The following is a 23,921-nucleotide window of genomic DNA, read 5'->3' as shown; positions in this document are numbered from 1 at the left end:
GCTCTAAGCCACTGACAGATATACGTGCAATGCTATTTGTCATAGTCAACATCCTGTTCATTACAAACTTCTTTAAATCACAGGAGCTCCTTGGCTAATTATAAATAAACAGGAAAAAATATACCAAAAACAAATACAACCAGCAGTAGAACTTAAGTCAATTAAACCCTTATGTTTGAGTATCTACTTATGTTGAGAATTCTGCAGCCACCATTTATTCAAGGATTATTTCCTTTGGCTCCAAAACGTAGCAAAACTGTCTTGCTCTTTCAGACACGCTCTGTGAAAATCACCAGAAACACGCACCACTCTAATGATCCGTGAATGAATGAAAATTCTGTTTTCACAAGATGTGAACCGTGAATGCTTTGCTTTTGACACAAACTTGTTGAAGGCCACTCATGTGACCATCATGTTCTAACTGTCTTTAACACTGCCCCCAAAACAGAACCAAATCTGCTCCTGGAGAAGGGACAGGAATACAGAGACAAATAGATTTTGGATACAGTTACAAAGGAAATTCAGAAGAGAATAATAACCTTATAAGGAAAACTGTTGGAGAAATTGGGAACTCGTGTGACCAAAAAAATAAATAACTTCAACTCTTTCATTGCTGCACGTTTTACAACTAACGCAGAGAGACTCACAGACGTGTATTTAAGACCCAAAACAAGAAAGACTCCAGAGGCAAAACACAGGTGGACACGGTGACCAAAGATTAGGCGATTACTGATTAAAATATACACCAAGCAGGATCTCACACTGGGAACAGAATGTTCATAACCAAGCCTCAATCAAAATATTTACATCTTTGAGGGACAACCTTAAGGAAATAAAAGTAAAGCCAGCAAGGGAGGGGGGGAAATGTTCGCACATCTCCATCTAAAAGAGACTCCAGAATATGTTAAAAACCTACAAACTTCATAAAAAACAAATAATTCATACAGTAATAAACAAACAGCTTGCAGACACACCTAACAAAGGAAACAGACAAATGGCCATCACCCCAGTTTATTCATTGAGGAAATGGAAAATACTCCTGAAACTGCATAGACTAACACACTCATGACAATCTCTGACATAAAAACAGCTGACCATACCGAGTCCTGCCAAGGATGGAGCAACGGAAATTCTCATCTCCTGTTGGCAGGGATCGAAAATCAGAGGCACGGAGATCCAGCAGTCCAGACATGGAGATCCCCTAAGTCTCTACCCAGGAGATAAGATGGCTCACTTCCTTACTAAATCATGTCTATGAACACTTATCCATCAACACTGGAATGGATAAAAGTGGGATATATCCTGATGGTACTATGTAGGGGCAATGGGGAAGGAGTCTACAAAAATATCGCTAAGTCGCTTCAGTCGTGTCTGACTCTGTACGACCCCACAGATGGCAGCCCACCAGGCTCCCCCGTCCCTGGGATTCTCTAGGCAAGAAGACTGGAGTGGGTTGCCATTTCCTTCTCCAATGCATGAAACTGAAAAGTGAAAGTGAAGTCACTTAGTCATGCCCGACTCTTAGCGACCCCATGGACTGCAGCCTACCAGGCTCCTCCGTCCATGGGATTTTCCAGGCAAAAGTACTGGAGTGGGGTGCCATTGCCTTCTCGGACAAAAATACATAGATGTTTATTCAAACGAATCTGCTGAGGGAAAGAAGTCAGTAACACACACACAAGGAGTGGAATAAGAGCTATAAAGTACAAAATAAATAATAACATACAAAGATTATTTTAAAAGTAAGGATTGGAAAACATAGGAAATAAAAAAGCCAATATTTTATAGCTCTAAAGGTAGAAATAAAATTATGAATACCTATATGCTACACCTGTAACAGAAAATATTGGACATCAACTATACTGCAATTTCAATATTAAAAAAAAATATGAACCCCTCTCATGAATTCCCTGATAACTGATTCCTGGTAGAGATACCACATATTTATCTTCTTAAACCAAAGGTGCGTCATTCATTTTAGAAAATAAGCTTAAACAGACCTCTTCAACGTGAAAGGAATAACACAGGGTTGTATAAGAAGCACAGAATGCCAAAATGCTCAGCTGCCAACCAGGATGTCCGAAGATTACATTTAGGTCACCGTCATCCTGTGATTAACCACTGTTTGATCGATAGGTATTCCGCCAAGAGACGTATCCTATAAAAAGTGGAACCAATTCACATTCTCTCCAACAACTGGGGCGCCCTCCGCTTGTCTAGAAGGAACAACACAAGACTCACAAGATGAAGATTCTGTTCCTGAGTCTTGTCCTTCTTGTGGTTTGTGCCGCCCAGGAAACTCCAGCTGAGATAGACCCCTCAAAGGTACCCCGAATGAGCTGATCTGCTAGAAGGTCTTGCTTGTTTGATTGTGTGTGTGTGTGCATGTGTGTGTGCGAGGCTGTGTGTGCATGTGACAGAGATATATTTGTGTATATGTATGACCAGATTTGGAGAAGGCAATGGCACCCCACTCCAGTACTCTCTCGAGGAAAATCCCATGGACGGAGGAGCCTGGTGGGCTGCAGTCCATGGGGTCGCTAAGAGTCGGACAGGACTGAGCGACTTCACTTTCACTTTTCACTTGCAGGCATCAGAGAAGGAAATGGCAACCCACTCCAGTATTCTTGCCTAGAGAATCCCAGGGATGGGGGAGCCTGGTGGGCTGCCATCTCTGGGGTCACACAGAGACAGACACAACTGAAGCAACATAGCAGCAGCAGCATAACCAGATTATATACCTTCTGTGGTCGACATATCTACACAAACGTAATATTGCCGTCTGTTTATCTCTTCTTGGCTATTTTTCATTTATCTTATTCATTTGTAGGTAAAACAAACAAAACCCCTAACAAGCTAACATTCAGAAAGATATTAACTGTCACAGTCTTTACTGGCATGGTTTTAGCTATTTCAAAAAAGCTCTGAATTGTCTGCAAAAATTTCTGAATTCTATGCTTTGTGCTCCAATAGGAAAGACGATTTCATGTCGTGTTACTCACCAAGGTAGGGGGTGGAACTCCTCTTTGCTTTAATAAGATTCAATTTGCTTCTCCTATGTGGCAAGTGCAGAAGCATAGACAGTGCCGTGTATTGGTGAGTAACCAGAAAAGAGATTGACTGACGTTTACAAGGAACTTCCTTCTTAGGTTGTAGGAGAGTGGCGCACCATTTATGCAGCTGCAGATAACAAGGAGAAGATTGTGGAAGGGGGCCCACTGAGGTGTTATAATCGCCACATTGAATGTATTAACAACTGCGAACAGCTCTCCCTTTCATTTTATATCAAGTAAGCACAATCCTCCTCGACTGAAAGCAAGGAGTCTGTTGACTTCGGGCATGGGGTCTGGTCTCCACGTACAGTGAGAGGTGTGAGTCACGGCTGTGAAGTTGGGTGTGCAAACTCTATTCCCAGGAGGGTGTCCTCAAGCCCTGGCGACTGAATGGTGGGAAGGAATTGTCTTGCCTGTTGTGTTTTTCAGATTTGATGGCACATGCCAGTTTTTCTCAGGAGTGCTACAGAGACAGGAAGGAGGTGTTTACTTCATAGAATGTGAGTACTCCAGCTCCTCTGATGGGTGGTCTTCCCCAAACCATGGAACGTGTTCAGATGGATAGTATGTGCTTCACCCAAAACAACTAATATCTCTATGGGCGGACTATTTCCTCTACTCGTTACCAATGCAACCTTGGAAAAGCCATTTAATTTTTCAGCAATCCATTCTGTGCCACAACACCAGGATGAGGTCCAAGGTTGGAAAGTGGCCACTGATGGTCTCTGAGAAAAAGCCCCAGAACACTGACTCCTCATATTCCTCGGGCATGGAGAAGTCCAATTACCTACTTAGGCTAATAACAACTCTTTCACAATTTTTTCTTTTACTTGACCTACATGATTCAATTTCTTTTGAGTAAAGAAATTCTTTAAATATTAAAAGTTTTTCATTAGCAAGTTGAGTAAGTAGAACATGATTAATTTAAAGTCCAAAATTGGAAACAGTTAAAATAACAGCCAAAATTTCAAACTGATTTTTTTTAAATAATTTGAAAGGGACTTTAGCATAGACTTCTATCTCTATAGCTTAAAATAAGGAGAAATAATTCTCATATATGAATATCAATACATAATTTGAAAGAGGCACTAACGTAGATTTCTGTCTCCATAGTTGAAAATGACAGGAAATAATTCTCAAATATTAATATCAGTACTGTAATATTTTATTCAGTGATCAAATGTCTGTATGTTTAATTTTCATGGGGAAAAAATGTATAACAGAGCACTCTAATCTTGGTGTTATGCATTTATTTTAATTTCAACTGTGGACACAGAGCCACAGGATCTAATCCGAAACCATTTCATATTATATATGCCCAGCATTTTGCAATAAACTAATTCGTACCTTTTTTATTTCCTCTCGTACTAGGAAATAACTCTGGATGATGTACTGACATTTATTTTAATATCATTCATTTAAATTTTTGAATTCCTTTCTAACCATGATTGTAGTTGCAAACTGGGTTACAAAATTCTTGAAAATTTAACAGTCAGCTCTTGTGAGCTCCTATGAGATGGCTGAGGTTTAACACCTATTAGAGTTGCAATAAACAACTTGTTATCATTCACAGACTGCGCAGTCTAGAAGACTGGAAGTCTTCATTTTCAGGAGAAGGGGCTGTGGAGAAAGCTTTCCTAGTTCACTAACTGTCTTAACTCATTCTAACAACGCGTCACTAGAAATCTCAGTGAGATACAGTTCACCATCCAAGGGAAGACTGACAATATCATGTGAAGAATAAGTCAGGCTCAAATGAAAAGAAAAGAAGTTAATCATGTTGAGGTTTGATGTTTTGTTTTGTTTTTTTTTTTTCCTCTGCCACAGTCGAGGGGAAAATTTATTTGCAAATCATTCATGTAACAGACAACATACTGGTATTTTATTATGAAAATGACGATGGAGAAAAGATCACAAAAGTAACTGAAGGTTCCGGTACGTACTATAGCTTACCCAACGCAAAGTAGATGTTTTCATACGATCAGTATTTTTACAGAAAGGAGACAGGTACACACGTAACTTATATTAGGGCTTGACTGGTGGCTCAGATGGGAAAGAAATCACCTGCAGTGTGGGAGACCTGGGTTTGATCCCTGGGTTGGGAAGATCCCCTGGAGGAGTGAATAGAAATGCACTCCGGTATTCTTGCCTGGAGAATCCCACGGACAGGGGAGCCTGGTGGTCTATACTCCACGGGGTCACAAAGAGTCGGACAGGACTGAGAAACTAAGCACAGCACCTTATATGAAGCACCGTGGAACAGATCTGTGTTCACACGGAGAATTCAGACTTCATGTGACGTGAGTCGGGGATATAGAAATTCTGTCTGCTGGAAAAATGAGGAAATGTTATCCACTGGGGATTCTATGTGATGGCTCTTTTAAAAATGAGATACACTTATCCCAGAGATCCAAGGAAATATTTCAGGATGCTCCACGAGTTCCTTGCCAGGTATCACACAAATACAGTCTCTGGGTCCTGACACCCAAGTGAACCAAGGTTTAAATCTGAGTTTAGAAAACTCACAGGTCCCGGGGCCGTGACTGCATTCATCTCCATGACAAATGCTTTCTCCTTTGTCACAATCATAAAAGTATTGCCTAGAGTTCTGCAAATACCACTGGGTCACACTGCCGACTGTACAGGCAGTGTGGTCTGGAATGTCAATCATCCTGCCGTCCGGCCAATCCCTTGGGTTCCCTGCCACATCTCTTTATCCCCTCTGATATTATATCCTCATTGGGGATGGGTGGGTGTCGTGTCTGGTCTTTGAGGATGAGAAAGCGTGAGTTTTCTTCCTCAGTAGCATGTGTGATGTCGTTACCCAATGTGGGTTCCTACTGCCCACCCTTCAAAAGGCAACTAAGAGGCCAGCTTCTTAGAAAGAAAAGTCTGCTTTCGTTCAGATGCAGACAACTGGTGGGAGAGTGGACTTCTGTCCAAAGGCTGACTGCCCCACCCCACAACTGCCAAACAGGGGGACAAGAGCTTTTATAGACAGCAGGAGGGGGCTCCTTGCAAAAACAGAAGTCAGCTCCAACAGTCATTTTTAAATCGGTCATCAGTGGTCTGACTAGCATCATCGTGATTGTTTTAGGCACAGTTAATCAACAGTTCCAGGGTCTCTGTATTCCCATCTCCTTGAAATCAATTCTCAGAATCATTGCAGCTCATGTCATGGCTACAGTCTGGTCATCCTGTAGTTAACTTGTCCACCGAGTGGGGTTTCAGTGTCTATAAGACAGCGTACAGGATATGACCCAGAACAGTATTTATTGCCCTTGGGGAGGAACTACAGGTCCTTGTCTATGCTTTATGACTACATTATTATTATTTCATGTCCTTTGACAGTTTCCCTTTGCTGTATGACATTTGTAATTCTCTGATAAACTTACAACTTTGACTAAAATCTTTCACAGACAAAAGGCAGGCAGGAAATATCAGGTATGGGGCATTGCACATAAGGTCCTCCACCATCTCAGTGGGGTCAGTGTGCTTTTGAAAATTCCAAATCATTCCCTGCCCATTCATTCCATTGCTGCTGCTAAGTCGCGTCAGCCGTGTCCGACTCTGTGTGACCCCACAGACGGCAGCCCAACAGGCTCCTCTGTCCCTGGGATTCTCCAGTCAAGAATACTGGAGTGGGCTGCCATTTCCCTCTCCATTTCATGAGGGTTTGTGAAAACCCCAGGGATGGAATTCTAGGATGTAGACAAAGTGGACAGGAAGCATTAGAGTCTGAGAGTTGAGTCTCAGACTTGCCATGACCTTCTCCGACGTACCTTGAAAACCTGCTTCTCCCTAGGGTATGCTTAAGCTCACAGCTGAATGATCTGTAGCTCACTGAGTAGTTGCAAGAACTGGAGCGTGGTAGCATGTTAATTATGTGGACTCTACCCCCATGGACCCATGTGAAGACCTGTGTGCACACTTGGGCACGTGGGTAGAAAAATACCTGAAGAGCAGGGCTTAGGTGATGGTGGAGGGCAGCGGTGCTGGTGAGACTTACCCATCACTACAGGGAGCAGCCAGGTGACTCTCTACAACCCATAAAAGATTCTAATGCACACCTCTTCTGCCCTATTTGCTATGAAATCCAGCCAAAGGAACCAGTTTCACTCCAGAAGAATTTCAGAAGTATCAGCAGCTGAACAATGAGAGGGGGATTCCAAATGAAAATATAGAAAACATCATCGAAACAGGTAAAGCCCTGGACGGTGACAGGTATCCGAAATGAAAACACATCACTGGGACATTCAATTCAAAATTCCCATTGGCACAGATATCCTTGTAAAAAGCTATTATGAAATAATCCTTGGAAACAAAGGCATGTCAAAGGTCATTGTCCCCCTTATTCATTCTCTTCCACAGACGACTGTCCTCCATAAGAACAGACAACATCAGTTGGGTGAGTAGAAACATACCTCATACAACACTGAGCTTTGTCTCAGTAGGTTCCCTCTTTGGGGCAGGCGGGGCCGGGTGGGGGGGTTCACTGTTTTAAGAATGGGATACATAGACGATGGAATATTACTTGGCCATGAAAAAGAACGAAATAATGCCATCTGCAGCCACATGGACGGACCTAGAGGTGATCTTACTAGGTGAAGTAAGTCAGAAAGAGAAAGGCAAATATCATTTGCCATCACTTCCATGTGGAACCTTAAAATATGATGCAAAGGAACCATTCATAAAACAGAAACACAGACAAAATTAACGGTCACCAAAAGGGAAGCAGGCAAGGGGTAAATCAGGAGTGTGAGATGAGCAGATCCACAGTAAAATATATAAAATCAATGACAAAGACATAGCAGATAACACAGAGAACTATACGCAATGTCTTGTAATAACTTTCAGAAGAAGACTCTAAAAGGTATACATTGACCTACATATATGTATAACTGAGGCTCTGGAGGTGACTCAGTGGTCAAGAATCTGCCTGCCAAGGCAGGAGACACAGGAGACATGGGTTCTATCCATGAGTTAGAAAGATCCCTTGGAAAATGGTAACCCACTCTAGAATACTTGCCTGGAAAATCCAATGGACAGAGGAGTCTGGAAAGCTATAGACCATAGGACATAAACAGCGGGACATGACTCAGCGACTAACCGACAACAAATGTACAGATAAATCACTTTGCTGTATAGCTGGAAGTAGCCCACTGTTGCAAATCTAGGACGTTTCAATAAAAACGAACTTACGAAAAGAATAGCATAACAAAAAGTCCACCTTGCCGGACAGCAAAGGCTCTGGCTTCCATAAGTGTTTGGATTTAAATGTCCAAACACAACACTGGTCTAGACTCCATGGTGAGATGCTCCGAGGACAGAGGAGGAGGCTGTGCAAAGCCCCGAGCTGTGAGATACGATGACCCCCGGTGAATCCCACTGCAAATGAAGGACCGTGCAGCCGCAACACATCTGTGATGATGAAGGAAGGTACAGAAGATGTAAGCCTCACAGGTGACACAGTATATAGTCTCCTACGTCTCAGACCTCTGAGTATGTAAGCTAGTGACTCTCAGCATTTGAGCTGATGCAGGACTGCTCACCACTAATTTCACCAGGTGGTAATCCTATGCAAGCCCACAGGGACAACACAGAAGGACTTCTGTGAAAAGGCTCTTGTAGGATAGTCCCACACGGCCACACACACAGAAGGACTTCTGTGAAAGTTGCAGGGAAATTTCTCCACTGGGTCCACCATCCACTGCTTCTCTTTTCTCTTTCATGCTATGAGCAACATCATGTTAATCCTAATCAGCTCAACAATGTGCTACTTGTTTTTCTTTTTTTCATGTTTCAAGCAGAAAACAAAGTTAAGAATATGAGCAGCGTCACAGCACCAGTGGGTCACAATCATCCGTATGAAGATAATAGACCTTTTCCTTGAAATTGCCATTTCTTCTCCTGCAGGAAGTCACGACCCATGACTTTCGTACTACGAATCTCCTGTGCTCTTGTTGATGTTACTGGATTCCTAAACTGATGAATAAACTGATTAATGCACATACGTGTCAGTGAGGGCATTTGCCATACCCCTAATGCACAAAGCATGTAAATCCAACCAGGTAGAAATCAAGGGTACAATGAAGCAGGTGATAACCCTGTTTAGGACGCATGGTGTGAATCCTGAAACTGTCTTGGTGAGAAGAGAGAATAAACCACAGAGGGTAGTTTTACAGTTCTTTCCCTGGATTGCGATGGGAACAACATGCAATAATAATATACCGTGTCCACAAGTGAGCCTATTTAACAAAACAGAAACAGACTCTCACAGACATAGAGATCAGACTTGTGGGCGCCATGAAGCAGGGAAGGGATGGCGTGGGACTTTGACATTAGCAGATGCAAACTTTAATATGCAGGATGAACAAACAATAAGGTCGTACTCCAGAGCACAGAGAACTATATCCAGTCTCCTGAAATAAACCACATTGGCAAAGAATATCAGAAAAAGAATGTCTGTATGAGTATAACTGAGTCACTAGTCTGTACAGTTCAGTTCAGTCGCTCACTCCTGTCTGACTCCTTGCGACCCCGTGGACTGCAGCACACCAGGCCTCCCTGTCCATCACCAACTCCCAGAGTTTACTCAAACTCATGTCCATTGAGTCAGTGATGCCATCCAACCATCTCATTCTCCATCGTCCCCTTCTCCTGCCTTCAATCTTCCCCAGCATCAGGGTCTTTTCCAATGAGTCCGTTCTTTGCATCACTTTTGACTTCAGCATCAGTCCTTCCAATGAACACTCAGGACTAATCTCCTTTAGAATGGACTGGTTGGATCTCCTTGCTGTCCAAGGGACTCTCAAGAGTCTTCACCAACACCAGAGTTCAAAAGCATCAATTCTTTGGCGCTCAGCTTTCTTCATAGTCCAACTCTCACATCCATACATGACCACTGGAAAAACCATAGCTTTGACTAGACTGACCTTTGTTGGCAAAGTAATGTCTCTGCTTTTGAATATGCTGTCTAGGTTGGTCATGACTTTTCTACCAAGGAGCAAGCATATTTTAATTTCATGGCTGCAGTCACCATCTGCAGTGGTTTTGGAGTCCAAAAAAATAAAGTCTGTCACTGTTTCTACTTGTTTCCCCATCTATTTCCCATGAAGTGATGGGACCGGATGCCATGATCTTAGTTTTCTGAATGTTGACCTTTAAGCCAACTTTTTCACTCTCCTCTTTCACTTTCATCAAGAGGCTTTTGAGTTCCTCTTTACTTTCTGCCATAAGGGTGGTGTCATCTGCATATCTGAGGTAACTGATATTTCTCCCAGCAATCTTGATTCCAGCTTGTGTTTCTTCCAGTCCAGCGTTTCTCATGATGTACTCTGCATATAAGTTAAATAAGCAGGGTGACAATGTACAGCCTTGACGTACTCCTTTTCCTATTTGGAACCAGTCTGTTGTTCCGTGTCCAGTTCTAACTGTTGCTTCCTGACCTGCATACAGATTTCTCAAGAGGCTGGTCAGGCGGTCTGGTATTCCCATCTCTCAGAATTTTCCACAGTTTATTGTGATCCACACAGTCAAAGGCTTTGGCATAGTCAATAAAGCAGAAATAGATGTTTTTCTGGAACTCTCTTGCTTTTTCGATGATCCAGCAGATGTTGGCAATTTGATCTCTGGTTCTTCTGCCTTTTCTAAAACAAGCTTCAACATCTGTTCACGGTTCATGTACTGTTCAAGCCTGGCTTGGAGAATTTTGAGCATCACTTTGCTAGTGTGTGAGATGAGTGCAGTCGTGCGGTAGTTTGAGCATTCTCTGGCATTGCCTTTCTTAGGGATTGGAATGAAAACTGTCCTTTTCCAGTCCTGTGGCCACTGCTGAGTTTTCCAAATTTGCTGGCATATTGAGTGCAGTACATTCACAGCATCATCTTTTAAGATTTGAAATAGCTCAACTGGGATTCCATCACCTCCACTAGCTCAGTCTTCCCCACTCAACATATGATCTCCTGGTAAACACCACAGTCAGCCTAACCCTGAGTACAACCAATGCCTTGGGTCCCTTTACCAGGCCAGCCTCCCACTCCCACCCTTGGTGAGAAAGGGATGTGCTGTCAGGGATGCCAAGACAGAAGGAAAAGCCACGTTCATGGTTTATAGTGAGCAGGACACACAGAAGGACCCAGCCTTTCTGCATTCAGAGCCAGAGCCCTGGAGGGGGGTTCCGTGGGGTTGTTCCAAGCAGGCCTGGAAGGATCCAGAGTGTCTGCCTGTCATGCTCCTATGACTCAGTCATCAGCTGCGTGCTTCTCCGTGACACACGTGGCTGGGTCCCCAAACAGATGCCTGGAGTGGGATGCCTGAACCCCACAGAACAAGCCACCATTTCTGAATGCGCACGGCTCATTCTTCAAGCCATCCCTGGGATTCCTTGGTGGCTCTGTGGTTAAGAATCCACCTGCCGACGACAATGATCCAAACTAGGTACTTGATGGAGGAAGCCAATCACTGTTCTTTCTTTAAAAATGTAGCGCGAATGTCATTACTATTATTTGGCAACTACATAATCAGAATACTCCCATGACAAAAAAGTTACTAAATTTAAAGGACATTTGTAAAACTCTATCATGTAAATGAATAGATGCTGTCTATAAATACCAAGATTTTTTGCAAATAAACATTAGAACCCAGAAAGTGTGTTTGGAATAATGAGCAATATATCCATCAAACGTGTATCAGTCAGTTCAGTCACTCAGTTGTGTCCGCAGCACGCCAGGCCTCCCTGTCCATCACCAACACCCGGAGTTCACTCAGACTCACATCCATCAAGTCAGTGATGCCCTCCAGCCATCTCATCCTCTGTCGTCCCCTTCTCCTCCTGCCCCCAATCCCTCCCAGCATCAGAGTCTTTTCCAATGAGTCAACTCTTCGCATGAGGTGGCCAAAGTACTGGAGTTTCAGCTTTAGCATCATTCCTTCCAAAGAAATCCCAGAGCTGATCTCCTTCAGAATGGACTGGTTGGATCTCCTTGCAGTCCAAGGGACTCTCAAGAGTCTTCTCCAACACCACAGTTCAAAAGCATCAATTCTTCGGCGCTCAGCCTTCTTCACAGTCCAACTCTCACATCCATACATGACCACAGGAAAAACCATAGCCTTGACTAAACGGACCTTTGTTGGCAAAGTAATGTCTCGATTTTGAATATGCCATCTAGGTTGGTCATAACTTTCCTTCCAAGGAGTAAGCGTCTTTTAATTTCATGGCTGCAGTTACCATCTGGGAGTACCAACCCCACGTCCAAGGAGCGGGGGCTGCGTGGGCACAGGAAGGCCTAGAGGAGCTATCCCACGCTGAAGGTCAAATGTGTATGCTGCTGCTGCTAAGTGGCTTCAATTGTGTCTAAATCTGTGCGACCCCATAGACGGCAGCCCACCAGGCTCTGCCATCCCTGGGATTCTCCAGGCAAGAACACCGGAGTGGGTTGCCATTTCCTTCTCCAATGCATGAAAGTGAAAGGTGAAAGTGAAGTCGCTCAGTCGTGTCCAACTCTTCGTGACCCCATGGACTGCAGCCTACCAGGCTCCTCCGTCCATGGGATTTTCCAAGCAAGAGTACTGGAGTGGGGTGCCATTGCCTTCTCCGCAAATGTGTATAAACATATACAAATATGTATAAACATTGGTGACACCAACTCAGTGGACAGGATTTTGAGTAAAGTCTGGGAGTTGATGATGGACAGGGAAGTCTGGCGTGCTGCAGTCCATGGGGTCGCAAAGAGTCAGACACGACTGAGTGACTGAACTGAACTGATTGGTGACATATTCAAAAAAGATGGATCTAAACAGAAACATAACTTGCACCAAGTTATCAAATACATAAATTATGCCTGATTTTCTCTTTAGCTTCACTAACTTCATTAAAACCATCAATAATACATGGTATTCTGTTAAAAAAAAATGAAAATAAAAAAGAATCTGTCTGCCCATGCAGGACACATGGGGCTGCTCCACAAAGATCCCACATGTCACGGGGGAAGAAAACTAAGTCTGGGAGCCACAAGTGTTGAGCCCATGTTGGAAGACAAGAGAAGCCACCACAATGAGAATCCCCCGTGTACTGCAAAGAAGAGAAGCTTCCACTCGACATGACTACAGAAAGCCCACCCAAAAGCAACGGAAGAGCCAGCAGAGCCAAACATAAATTAAAAAAAAATTTTTTTTTTTCCTTAAAAAGGACTGGCTTCTGCTTGCTTCCCGAACAGGTCACTGAACCAAGTTCGTCTAGCCGGACGCCCAGCAAATGCAGACGCCCAGCATGGTAGAAGGAGAAGGCGTCCAGCTGGCACCAGGAGAGGCGACGGGAGGACCCGGCTGCCAGTCCGCCTCCGGGGAAGGCCGGGGTGGAGGGTGGATGGTAGGAGACAAAGCTTCAGGGCCGATGGTGACGATGCAGCCAGGCCAGAGCAACAGGAGAGATGCGGACAAGGCCTGCCCGAGGTCCTTCTGTGCAAACGGAACTGCGCCCCCAGACCCCTGTGATCACAAGCGTACCCCGCACGCACACACAGGTGGGCAGGCCCGGTAGAGACAGCACAGTAAGGCCAGAGGTGCACAGGAAATGCAGATAAGGCCTGCCCCAGGTTCTTCTGTGCAGGCAGGACTGTGCCCCCGGCCCGCCGCGATCACGAGGGTACCCCGCCCGCGCATGCACAGGCGCGCAGGCCTGGGGAGGGGCGCATGGCACCAGCCAGTCACTCAGCTCAACCAAGCGTAGCTGAGACTCCACGTTGCTGGAGAGAAAGACTGCAGCCAACCACGCAGCCTTGCAGGCTGCCTGCTGCCTGGAAGACAGGTGACTCTCTGTAGGTCTTTGGTTAAAGAGTAAAGCTTTCAAAGCAAATAAATAAATATATATAGAGAGAGAGAGAGAGAAATACTCCTGAAGCCAGTAACTTGTAGCCCAGTGCTGTGCAGCAAGAGAAGAGACCGCAAAACCTTCCACCCCAAGGAAAAGTAGCCCCGGCTCCCCGCAAATCAAGGAAGCCTGTGTGCTGCAAGAAAGATCCAGTCTAGTCAAAAATAAAAATAAATAATTAAAATGTAAAACCACGGTCTAGAGTGCAGCTCAGACAGCAATCTGCCTGTAAATCAGGTTCGAGCCCTGGGTGGGGAAGATTCCCTGCAGAAGGAAATGGCAACTCACTCCAGTATTTCTTGCCTGGAAAATGCCATGGACAGAGGAACCCGGCGGGCTACATGGGGTTTCGCAAGAGTTGGATACAACCGTACACAAAAGTAAGGATACAACTTTGTATTCTTGTGCAAGGAATCAACCTTACACAAAAGGATACAACCTTATACACACACACACAAAAGGAGTTGGATACATGCGATTCATGAGGGGGCAAGAGTTGGGTATAACCTTACAGAAAAACAACATAATAACCAGGCCAAAGAAGATAAATAAATACTTGCAGGACACAACAATATGAATGTGCTTACTGCCACTGAACTGTGCAGTTAAATAGGATTAAAATAATGTTTTATTATTATATGACTTTTACCACAATAAAAACAAACAAAAAATTCAGGGTAGTGGTTAATCATGGATTAACCCATGATTGCAGCGTGATTGCTAGAGTAGACACCTGGGCTGCTTATTGTTCAGTCGCTCAGTCTGTTTGATTCTTTATGACCCCATGGACTGCAATCCACTAGGCTCCTCTGGGAGAAGGAAATGGCTACCCACTCCAGTATTCTTGCCTGGAGAGTCCCATGGACGGAGGAGCCTGGTGGGCTGCAGTCCATGGAGGTCACAGGAGTGGGACTTAGTGACGGTAAGTAATCTGCTTGCAATTCGGGAGACCAGGGTTCCAACCCTGGGTTGGGAAGATCCCCTGGAGAAGGGAATGGCTACCCACTCCAGTATTCTTGCCTGGAGAATCCACACGGATGGTGGTACCTGGTGGGCTGCACTCCATGGGGTCGCCGAGAGTCAGATACGACTTGAGTGACAAAGCACAGGCTCCTCTGTCCCTGGGATTCTCCAGGCAAAAACACTGGAGTGGATTGCCATCTCCTCCTCCCCGGCATCTTCCCAACTCAGGGATGAAAACTGGGTCTCCTGCATCAGCAGGGGTTTCTTTACTACCGTATATACTTTATTTTCCAGCACCAACTTCTCTGATGCCAAGAAGAGTTGGCCAGAAGAGACATGTGAAAAGACAGCAGCTGTTCCCCTTCCTTGTGTCTTTCCTAACAGACCCTTCAGGGTTCTTAAAAGGGAGCCTATTTAGCTGTCATGCCCTGCAGGGAAGGAGGAAAACCAGTTCAGCCACTCTGACAAGTTCCTTCCTGCTTCCCTTACATCTATGGCAATGACTCCGCAGTTTCCCCCATAGGTATTTATGTAAGATGATTGAGCGCCGTCCGCATGAAAGCCAACTGCCCGCTGCTTCATCCTCAAGAACCCCAAACTGGAAGTACTCTCATTATGCCCACAGCACAGAGAAGGGATAAAAAAAAATGATGGGGTATTCGCACATGGAGTTCTAATCAGAAACAAAGTGGAACAACCCACCAACGTAGGCGGTTTCATAATGCAACCCAAAGTGGGGTCTGGCTGCTCCCTGCTCCAAAGCCAGTGAAAAGACCAGACTGCTGGAAAGGAAAGTTTATTTTGGAAGCCAGCAACAAGGGAGAGGGGGAGCCCGAACTCCTGTCCAAAGGCTGCCTCCCTGCCCACCCCCTCACCCCCAACTGACAGTTAGGAGGTAAGAGCTTTTATAGACAGAGGGAGGGTGTTCCACATACAAACAGCAGGCACCTCTAACAGTCAACTTGAAACTGATCATTGGTTGTCTGCTAAGAGTCATCTTGACTGTTTCAGATACAATTAACCTTGAGTTCCAGAGTTGCTCCGTTCCCATTTCCTGAGGCCAGGTCTTGGAACTGTGTCAGCCCATGACCTGGCTACAGTCTGCTCATCATGTACTTAACCTCTCCACCTGGCGAGGGTTTCCGTAGCTATAAGACAGCCCACAGAATATGGCTCAGGGTATTGCCTACAGCCCTTGAGGAGGAACTGAAGGTCCTTGACTTTGCTTAATGACTAAACTAGTATTATTTAGTCTGGCTTGACCGTCCTTAGGGGAATTAAATAAATAGTCTTGTTGGGGCTTCAGAGGCAAAGCACAGCGGGCCCCTGACCTTGCTTCTAACCTGCCTGGACGCTGCCTGCTGTGAGTGCGAGGCTTGCAACACCATAGAAGAGCTGGGGGAGGAATCTTGAAACTTGGTGGAGCCCCTGGAGGGGTCCTGGGCAACTAAGCCCCAGGCTTATCTACCTGCCAAGTTTTGCAAGACAAAAATGAAACCAGAGCTGCTATGTGCCCACAGACTGAGGATACCAGCGTGGGTTTGTGTGTCTGTGTGTGGCTGTGTTTGTGTGTGTGCGTGCCTATGAGTGTGTGCGTCTGTATGTCTGTGTGTGTATGCATCTGTGTGTGTGTGTGTGTGTCTGTTTCCCTGTGTGTGTGTATGTCTGTGTGTGTGTCTGTGTGTGTGTGTCTGCATGTTATTTCTCTTTGTGTTTGTGTGTCCATGTGTGTGTGTGTGTGTGTGTGTGCTTGTGTGCACACATGCTATTTTTCTTGGTTCTGGACTGAAAACCACAGGGGTAACTCTGTAGTTAATGGAACAGGTCACTGCAAGATTGCACACAGACACCGCAAGTGTTACACTTTACGGACGTTTCTCTAATAACCTGAGGAGTGAAGGGGTGACACAGAAGGCTCCAGAGTTTCCTTAACTCACTCATAAGGCCAGCAGGGAGTGGAGGTGTGGTCAGGAGACGGGAGGTGCATGAATCGCTGAGTCAGGGAGACAGCTGCTACCGTTTAATTCTTGAGAAATCATTACCAGGCAGTAAACACCTCACCACGGTTCCCAACACGCTAGATTCTTAGCAGGCCATGCTTCTGGAAAAGAGGACCCATTTCTGCCTTTAATATTGTGCAGCGAAAGATAAATTTGCACAAAGATTTGCAAAACTTTTTTAAAAACTCTGGAAGGTACATTAATTAGCTGAAATTCAAAATAGTTTGAATTCCAAAATGTATTTACAGATTCACATAAGGGAGGGCGGGCCCACATTTCCTGCTTCTGAAATTCTTCACAGAGAATGAGACTATAAATTGCTGAAAGACATTTTTTTACTGTACATATATATTACACTAGAATGCATTTACTAGGGTTTTCATATAATTGAAAAAAACCCGAGGACTTATTTCCATCACTTAAAACTTTATGTTTGAAACTGTATATCTTCTTAGGTTATTATTATGTTATGGTGGCTTCCCTGATAGCTCAGTTGGTTAAGAATCCGCCTGCAATGCGGGAGACCTGGGTTCGATTCCTGGGTTGGGAAGATCCCGTGGAGAAGGGATAGGCTACCCACTCCAGTATTCTTCAGCTTCCCTTGTGGCTCAGCTGGCAAAGAATCCGCCTGCAATGCGGGAGCAATGTGGGAGACCTGGGTTCTATCCCTGGGTTGGGAAGATCCCTTGGAGAAGGGAACGGCTGCCCACTCCAGGATTCTGGCCTGGAGATTTCCATGGACTGTATATATAGTCTGTGGGGTCGCAAAAGAGTCGGACATGACTGAATGACGTTCACATACTACCATATCACACACTACCATCTTCTTAGGCTGAGGGATCATCGAGTCTCCAGCTTTTACTCAGCTACAATGAATGTTTGTAAAGCTTGCCTCTCTGCTCGCAAACTGTGAGTCCTGAAAACACGGCAGCCTAGAGAATGAGTGTCCATGTAACAAGGATTCTAGTTCACGTGCTCTCACAAGGCCCCACAGAAGTCTCCAGGTGATGGGGAGGGGCTTGTCTCTCAGAGTCTAGGGGGAAAGGGTTGCTGAAAGAATGGCCTTGGGGGCTTCCGTGGAGGTCTAGAATGCAGTGGGTGTGGGTTCAATCCCTGCAGTTCAAACTAGAGTCCGTGTGCCATGGCAAAAGATCCCGTATGCCACCACAAAGACCCAACACAGCCAAATAAATCTATAAGCAAATATTAACAACAACAGCAAAGACAAATAAATCTATGAATAAATATTAACAACAACAAAAAAAAGAAGATGATGATGATCTCGGACCTGGGTCCAAAATATAGCAAAACTAATGTCTTCTTGTTTCAGATAGGCCCCCTGGGGAAAAAACAGTAGAAATATATAATGATCTACAAATGGATAAGCAATTCTATTTTCACAAATTTATGAACCATGAACAGTTGATGCTGTTGAGGCCAATCTGTGGAAGTCTTGGAGTCTTTGCCTGTCTCGGGAAATTCATAGCACCTCCTTAAACACTGGCACTGAATATGTATTTTCTGGCTTGAGGCTAGGTCATGCTTTTTGCAGGACAAGCTCCGGGAGACAACAGCCCTCTGCTCCAACAAACCAAAGACATCTAATTACAAAATATCCCGTTTTACACGTGCTTGTCTATTAGCAGATGTTTCCTTTCAGCTTTGCTTCACTCCCGTCCGCCCACGTCCCATGCCAACCATTAAGTGCTCGTCCAGTTCAACAGCAAATGAGACTGTGTCCTAGTTCATCTGGCTGTCTCCCACAATTTACGGCCTTCTGTTAAGTGTTCTGTAAGTGGCCTACGGGGAAAGGCATTTCAACAATTAAACTAATAAAAATTCCCAATTCCATCATCCTGGGAGCAGCCACAATGAGATGGACCCCTTCAACGACCAAGATTGGAGGGGGAAAAAAACAAACAAACAGGACAGGCTCCTTTTTTTGTTAATTTATTATCTCTAGGGCGAACAATTCCTTTCCAGGTACCTAATAAAGAGAAAAATCAATCAACCAACCAACAAAGAAAAAGGTAGAGTGGTTGCAAGCTAAGTCACTTCAGTCATGTCTGACTCTTTGAGACTCAATGGACTGTAGCTCCTACCAGGCTGCTCTGTCCATGTGATTCTCTGGGCAAGAATACTGGAGTGGGTTGCCTTGCCCTCCTCCAGGGGAACTTCCTGACCCAGGGATGGAACCTGCATCTAATCTGTCTCCTGCAGTGGCAGGTGGGCTCTTCACCACTAGCGCCACCCGGGAAGCCTTCAAAAACTGAAAACTGGATACCAGTTTCAAACATTTCAAATGTTAGCATTCTTGGGTTTTTTGTTTGTTTTGTTTTGGTGGAATTTATTTTTCAGTAATCTCTTAGCAAAGAAGCCTTTCAGATGTTATTTCTATTTATTTCTTATTTATTTATTTATTTTTGTATTGGGATACAGCCAATGAGAATCGATGCTTTAAATTGTAGTGCTAGAGAAAACGCTTGAGAGCCTCTCGGACAGCAAGGAGATCAAACCACTCCATCCTAAAGGAAATCAACCCTGAGTATTCATTGGAAGGACCGATGCTGAAGCTGAAGCTCCAATCCTTTCACCACCTGATGTGAAGAGCCTACTCGTGGGAAAAGACCCTGATGCTGGGCAAGACTGACAGCAAAAAAGAGAAGGGGACGAGAGAGTATGAAATGCCTGGATGGCATCGCTGAATCAGTTGACATGAATGTGTGCAACCTCCGGGTGATAGTGAGGGACAAGGAAACCAGGTGTGCTGCCGTTCGTGGGGTTGCAACGAGTTGAAGAGGACTTGACGACCGAACAAGAACAATAAACAGCAGACGGACCACACCGTGACAGTTTCAGGCGGACAGCAAAGGGACTCAGCCACACATACACAGGGATCCCTTCTCCCCCAAACTCCCCTCCCACCCAGGCTGCCACATGTCACGGGGCAGAGGTCCCTGTGCTGTCCAGTAGGTCCTTGTTGGTTCTCCATGTTAAAAACAGCAGTGTGTGCATGTCCATCCCAGACTCCCTGACTATCCCCTCCCCCATCCTTCCCCCCTGGTGACCATAAGGTTATTACAGAGTATTGAGCAGAGCTCCCTGTGCTGTCCAGCAGGTCCTTGTGGGTTCTCCATGTTAAATACAGCAGTGTGTCCATGTCCATCCCAGACTCCCTGACTATCCCTTCCCCCATACTTCCCCCTGAGAACCATAAGGTTATTACAGAGTATTGAGCAGAGTTCCCTGTGCTGGACACCAGGTCCTTGCTGGTTCTCCATGTTAAATACAGCAGTGTATCCATGTCCATCCCAGACTCCCTGACTATCCCTTCCCCCATCCTTCTCCCCAGCAACCGTAAGCTTATTCTCAAATTCTGTGAGTCTGTTTCTGTTTTATAAGTTCATTTGTATCATTTTGCCTTAGATTTCACATATAAGGGATGCCATAGGATATTTCACCTTCTCTGTGACTTATTTCACTCAGGATCACAGTCTCCAGGTCCACCAATTTCACAGCAGGTGGCATTATTTTGTCAAATGTTATTTTTTTAAAGAATTATAAAGAGCAAAGAAAACATGTACTAAAAACCTTTTTCATGAGCACATGCAAAATACAAAATTGGCTTTTATATGTCCCTTCTGACCCTTGTTGTCATTGCATTTTTTTCAGTTTTTCTTTTTTTAATGTGGATCATTTTTAAAGGCTTTACTGAATTTGTTACTATATTACTTCCATTTTACATTTAGGTGTTTTGGCCCCAAGACACACGGTACCTCAGTTTCCCAACCAGGGATCAAATCAGCAGCCCCCTCATTGCAAGTTCTGAATCACTGACCTATCAGGGAAGTCCCATCAAGTGGGTGCTACTTCTCAGACCAATTTCAACTCTGAAAAATCAGAACTGTCTTTTTAGTTACCAAGGGCTTCCCTGATGACTCAGACCATAAAGAACCCGCCTGCCAGTGCAGGAGACCTAAGAGACCTGGGTTCTTTCCATGGGTTGGGACAATCCCCTGGAGAAGGAAATGGCAACCCACTCCAGTATTCTTGCCTGGAGAATTCTTGCCTGGAGTATTCTTGCCTGGCTCCTGTGGTGGAGCCAACCACAGGAGCCTAGTGGGCTCCAACCCATGGGGTCGCAAAGAGTCCGACATGACTGAGCGACGAACACAACACAGATTTCCATTTTACTTCACTTTTATCCTAAAATAAATCCAGACAATAGGTAACAAAAATGAAGTCCACATGGAGTGACTCAGCTGAGAGCTACAGATGCCTAATAAGTCTTTGTGCTAGCTTTCCAGCTGACTCGCACCTATCTCTAAAACTCATGGTCTTAAAAACCCACCTTTCTGGAATGAAAATGAAAGTGGTATGAGGAAAGATACTTTTGGATGACTGCCGGAACATTTGCTGCTTCAATGATTGAGTTAATAGTCTCCTATTTAAATAGTCTTTCTTTTTCCCCCCTGACCATTTAAGCAAAATACTGAGAACATTTCCGAATGGCTGTCTCCATCATTTGTGTGAGTGGTGACCACACAGAACAAAATGAAAATGAATAAAGATAAGTGGCTGCAGATACGGAAAATATACAACGTGTCCCTTCCTATGTGTACAAATCTATGCTGTCACTTAACGGAGCTTTTTAAATAAATCTCTCATTTTAGTACGTTTTAGCAATGAGCACATTTGTTTGCTTCTTTGCTTTAATTATCTTTACCAAAACTGAACTAATTAAACTGAGTTTTAAGAATTTTCGTACAGAGAAGGAAAGGGGGAGAGAGAGAGTCAAATGAATCATGGTGCTGCTTTATAAACAGTTCTCTGTAAGGACGATACAAAGAAAGCAACAGAAAAAGAAAAACTGGATCATAGAAACTGGCACTAAAGTCTGAAATAGATACAGGATGGCCCCATGAACCTTGACACTTGGCCAAGCATGGATAATTGAACCTCATATCAAAAATTCTTAAAATCACATTTAATAATGCAATAATTATAAATATGCTGGCGAGTATGTACTATAGATAGGAAATGAAAATGATGCAAAGATGTGTGTACACTGCATAAAGCAGTATAACTCTGTGTGTGTGTTAGTTGCTCAGTCATGTCTGACTTTTTGCAACCCCATGGACTGTAGCTCTGCAGGCTCCTCAGTCCCTGGGATTCTCCAGGCAAGAATCCTGGAGTGGGTTGCCATTCCCTTCTCCAGGGGATCTTCCCAACCCATGGATCACACCTGGGTCTCTCACATTGCAGGCAGATTCCTTATCATCTGAGCCTCTAAGGAAGCCCTAAAACTGTATATGGTTGAGTTTAAAATACATTGTTCAGATTTATCCATCAGGATAGATATATAAATAAACACCGTTCTAGATGTTTTTCAGTTCCTAAAAAAAAAAAGAGAGAGAAAAGAGAAAATCATGCTTTTGAATGCAAATATATTGTTCTTATTTCCTGGAAATAAAAGCAGAACTCTGGGTTGTAAACACCTACCAATATTCCTCATACATATGAAATCATCATTTCTTGCTCCAAATGCTTGGTTTAAAATTAAGAGATCCTCTTTATAAAATGGCTGGGGATGACACCTTATTTACTATATGTTTTATGGACAATCAACATTATAATATGAATATCGCATTTTAAATGGAAATTTTCCCCTTTCCTTTCTTATGTATTACAACGTAATATATGTTTTTTTGACATAAAACTGAGGCAGTTAAAAAGAAACAAATGTAAAAGTCAGTCCCTACTTTTAACATTCTCAACCACCTAGAAAGACTTTCATTATTTATCATCTCACTGTAGATATAGATTAGATATTAGATATGGACAGACATTATGCAAATACAGAGGGGGATAATGATAATAGCTAAGTTTTCTACAGATAGATTCAATTATTATAGTTTTACTCATGGAAACACATGTGCTATAGACACACACATTAAAAAAAATGTTATGACAAAAAATGTGTCTAGTGATGATTTGGGACTTCCTTGAATTTTTTTTTTTTTGAGGACTAGCAGTCATTTAATTTCATATATCTCAGTCTTCGCATCTGTAAAATGGAGATGGATGTGGTATTTGTTTCATGGGATAGCTATGAGCATGAAATGAATAAATCATGGTAATGCATATAATACGGTGCCTGGCTCCTATATATTCTTTTTTTTGGGGGGGGGTTATCATTATTATTTTTTTAATTTTATTTTATTTTAAAACTTGGGACTTCCTTGTAAAGAATCTATCTGCAATGCAGAGGACCTAGGTTTGATCCCTGGGTCAGGAATATCCCTTGAAGAGAATGGCAACCCACTCCAGTACTCTTGCCTGGAGAATCCCATGGACAGAAGAGCCTCTCGGGCTACAGTCCATGGGGGTCACAAAAGAGTTGGATATGACTTAGTGACAAAACAGCAACAATGATGATTCAGTTTAAAAAGCAGTGTGCTAAAAATCTTACTTAAGAAATGTTTGAAGAGCAGTTGCTATGACATTGAACAGTGATGGGTTTAAAAATGGAAGAAACTGAAATCTGAGGATTAAGACCATCAAGGAAGCAGAGGATATATATAATATGAATCAATATAGGTCTTGCATATATAATGAGGTTATAAGCCAGAAATACATAGTTAGGAAGTATCAGTTTTTTCCATAATCCAAAATGGATCAACCTAATATTAAACTACAAAAATAAGACTATTTCCAATCCAGCTTGAAGTTGCCCTGGATGAAACCTTAGGAGTCCCAACAATGGACTTTGCCACTTACAAAGAGGCCTGATTTTGCCCACGCATATATATGCACACATTACATACAGTCAAATAATTTCAGAGAGTATCTTAACATCACGTTCTTTAAAAATCTTGGGAGGTACTTTCTCAAAATGAACATATTCTGCAAAATTCTTGAGCACCCAGATTGATTGACTGTGGCTTAAAAGAATTCTTGAAAACCTATTTATCTCAACAAGCCAAGTGTAGATATTCAATATGCTTGTCAGTGACTGACCAATGGGAATGAGTT

The 23,921-nt window shown here is 43.7% G+C and overlaps 1 protein-coding gene and 1 long non-coding RNA gene across 3 annotated transcripts in view; one reads left to right on the top strand and one right to left on the bottom strand.

Moving 5' to 3' along the window:
- Window positions 1-23,921, bottom strand: part of LOC132344372 (uncharacterized) — a 168,726-nt gene that overhangs the window by 96,189 nt on the left and 48,616 nt on the right. The window lies entirely within an intron of this gene.
- Window positions 2,192-9,062, top strand: MGC151921 (odorant-binding protein-like). Its single transcript, NM_001075759.2, has 7 exons — window positions 2,192-2,325; window positions 3,150-3,289; window positions 3,483-3,553; window positions 4,881-4,988; window positions 7,154-7,255; window positions 7,425-7,461; window positions 8,864-9,062. Exons 1-6 carry the CDS (start codon window positions 2,245-2,247, stop codon window positions 7,439-7,441), a joined length of 519 nt encoding a protein of 172 aa, NP_001069227.1. The 5' UTR covers window positions 2,192-2,244; the 3' UTR covers window positions 7,442-7,461; window positions 8,864-9,062.

Source organism: Bos taurus, chromosome X, assembly GCF_002263795.3.
Source record: "Bos taurus isolate L1 Dominette 01449 registration number 42190680 breed Hereford chromosome X, ARS-UCD2.0, whole genome shotgun sequence".
Classification (NCBI taxonomy): Eukaryota; Metazoa; Chordata; class Mammalia; order Artiodactyla; family Bovidae; genus Bos; species Bos taurus.
Note: the sequence above shows the minus strand (reverse complement) of the source record. Positions and strands in the feature narration are given on the sequence as shown.

Excerpts from the sequence above, each read along its gene's own strand:
- MGC151921 (NM_001075759.2), top strand. The coding sequence starts at position 2,245 with ATGAAGATTCTGTTCCTGAGTCTTGTCCTTCTTGTGGTTTGTGCCGCC. Across the intron at positions 3,290-3,482 it reads TCCCTTTCATTTTATATCAA|ATTTGATGGCACATGCCAGT; the intron begins GTAAGCACAATC and ends TGTGTTTTTCAG. Across the intron at positions 3,554-4,880 it reads AGGTGTTTACTTCATAGAAT|TCGAGGGGAAAATTTATTTG; the intron begins GTGAGTACTCCA and ends CCTCTGCCACAG.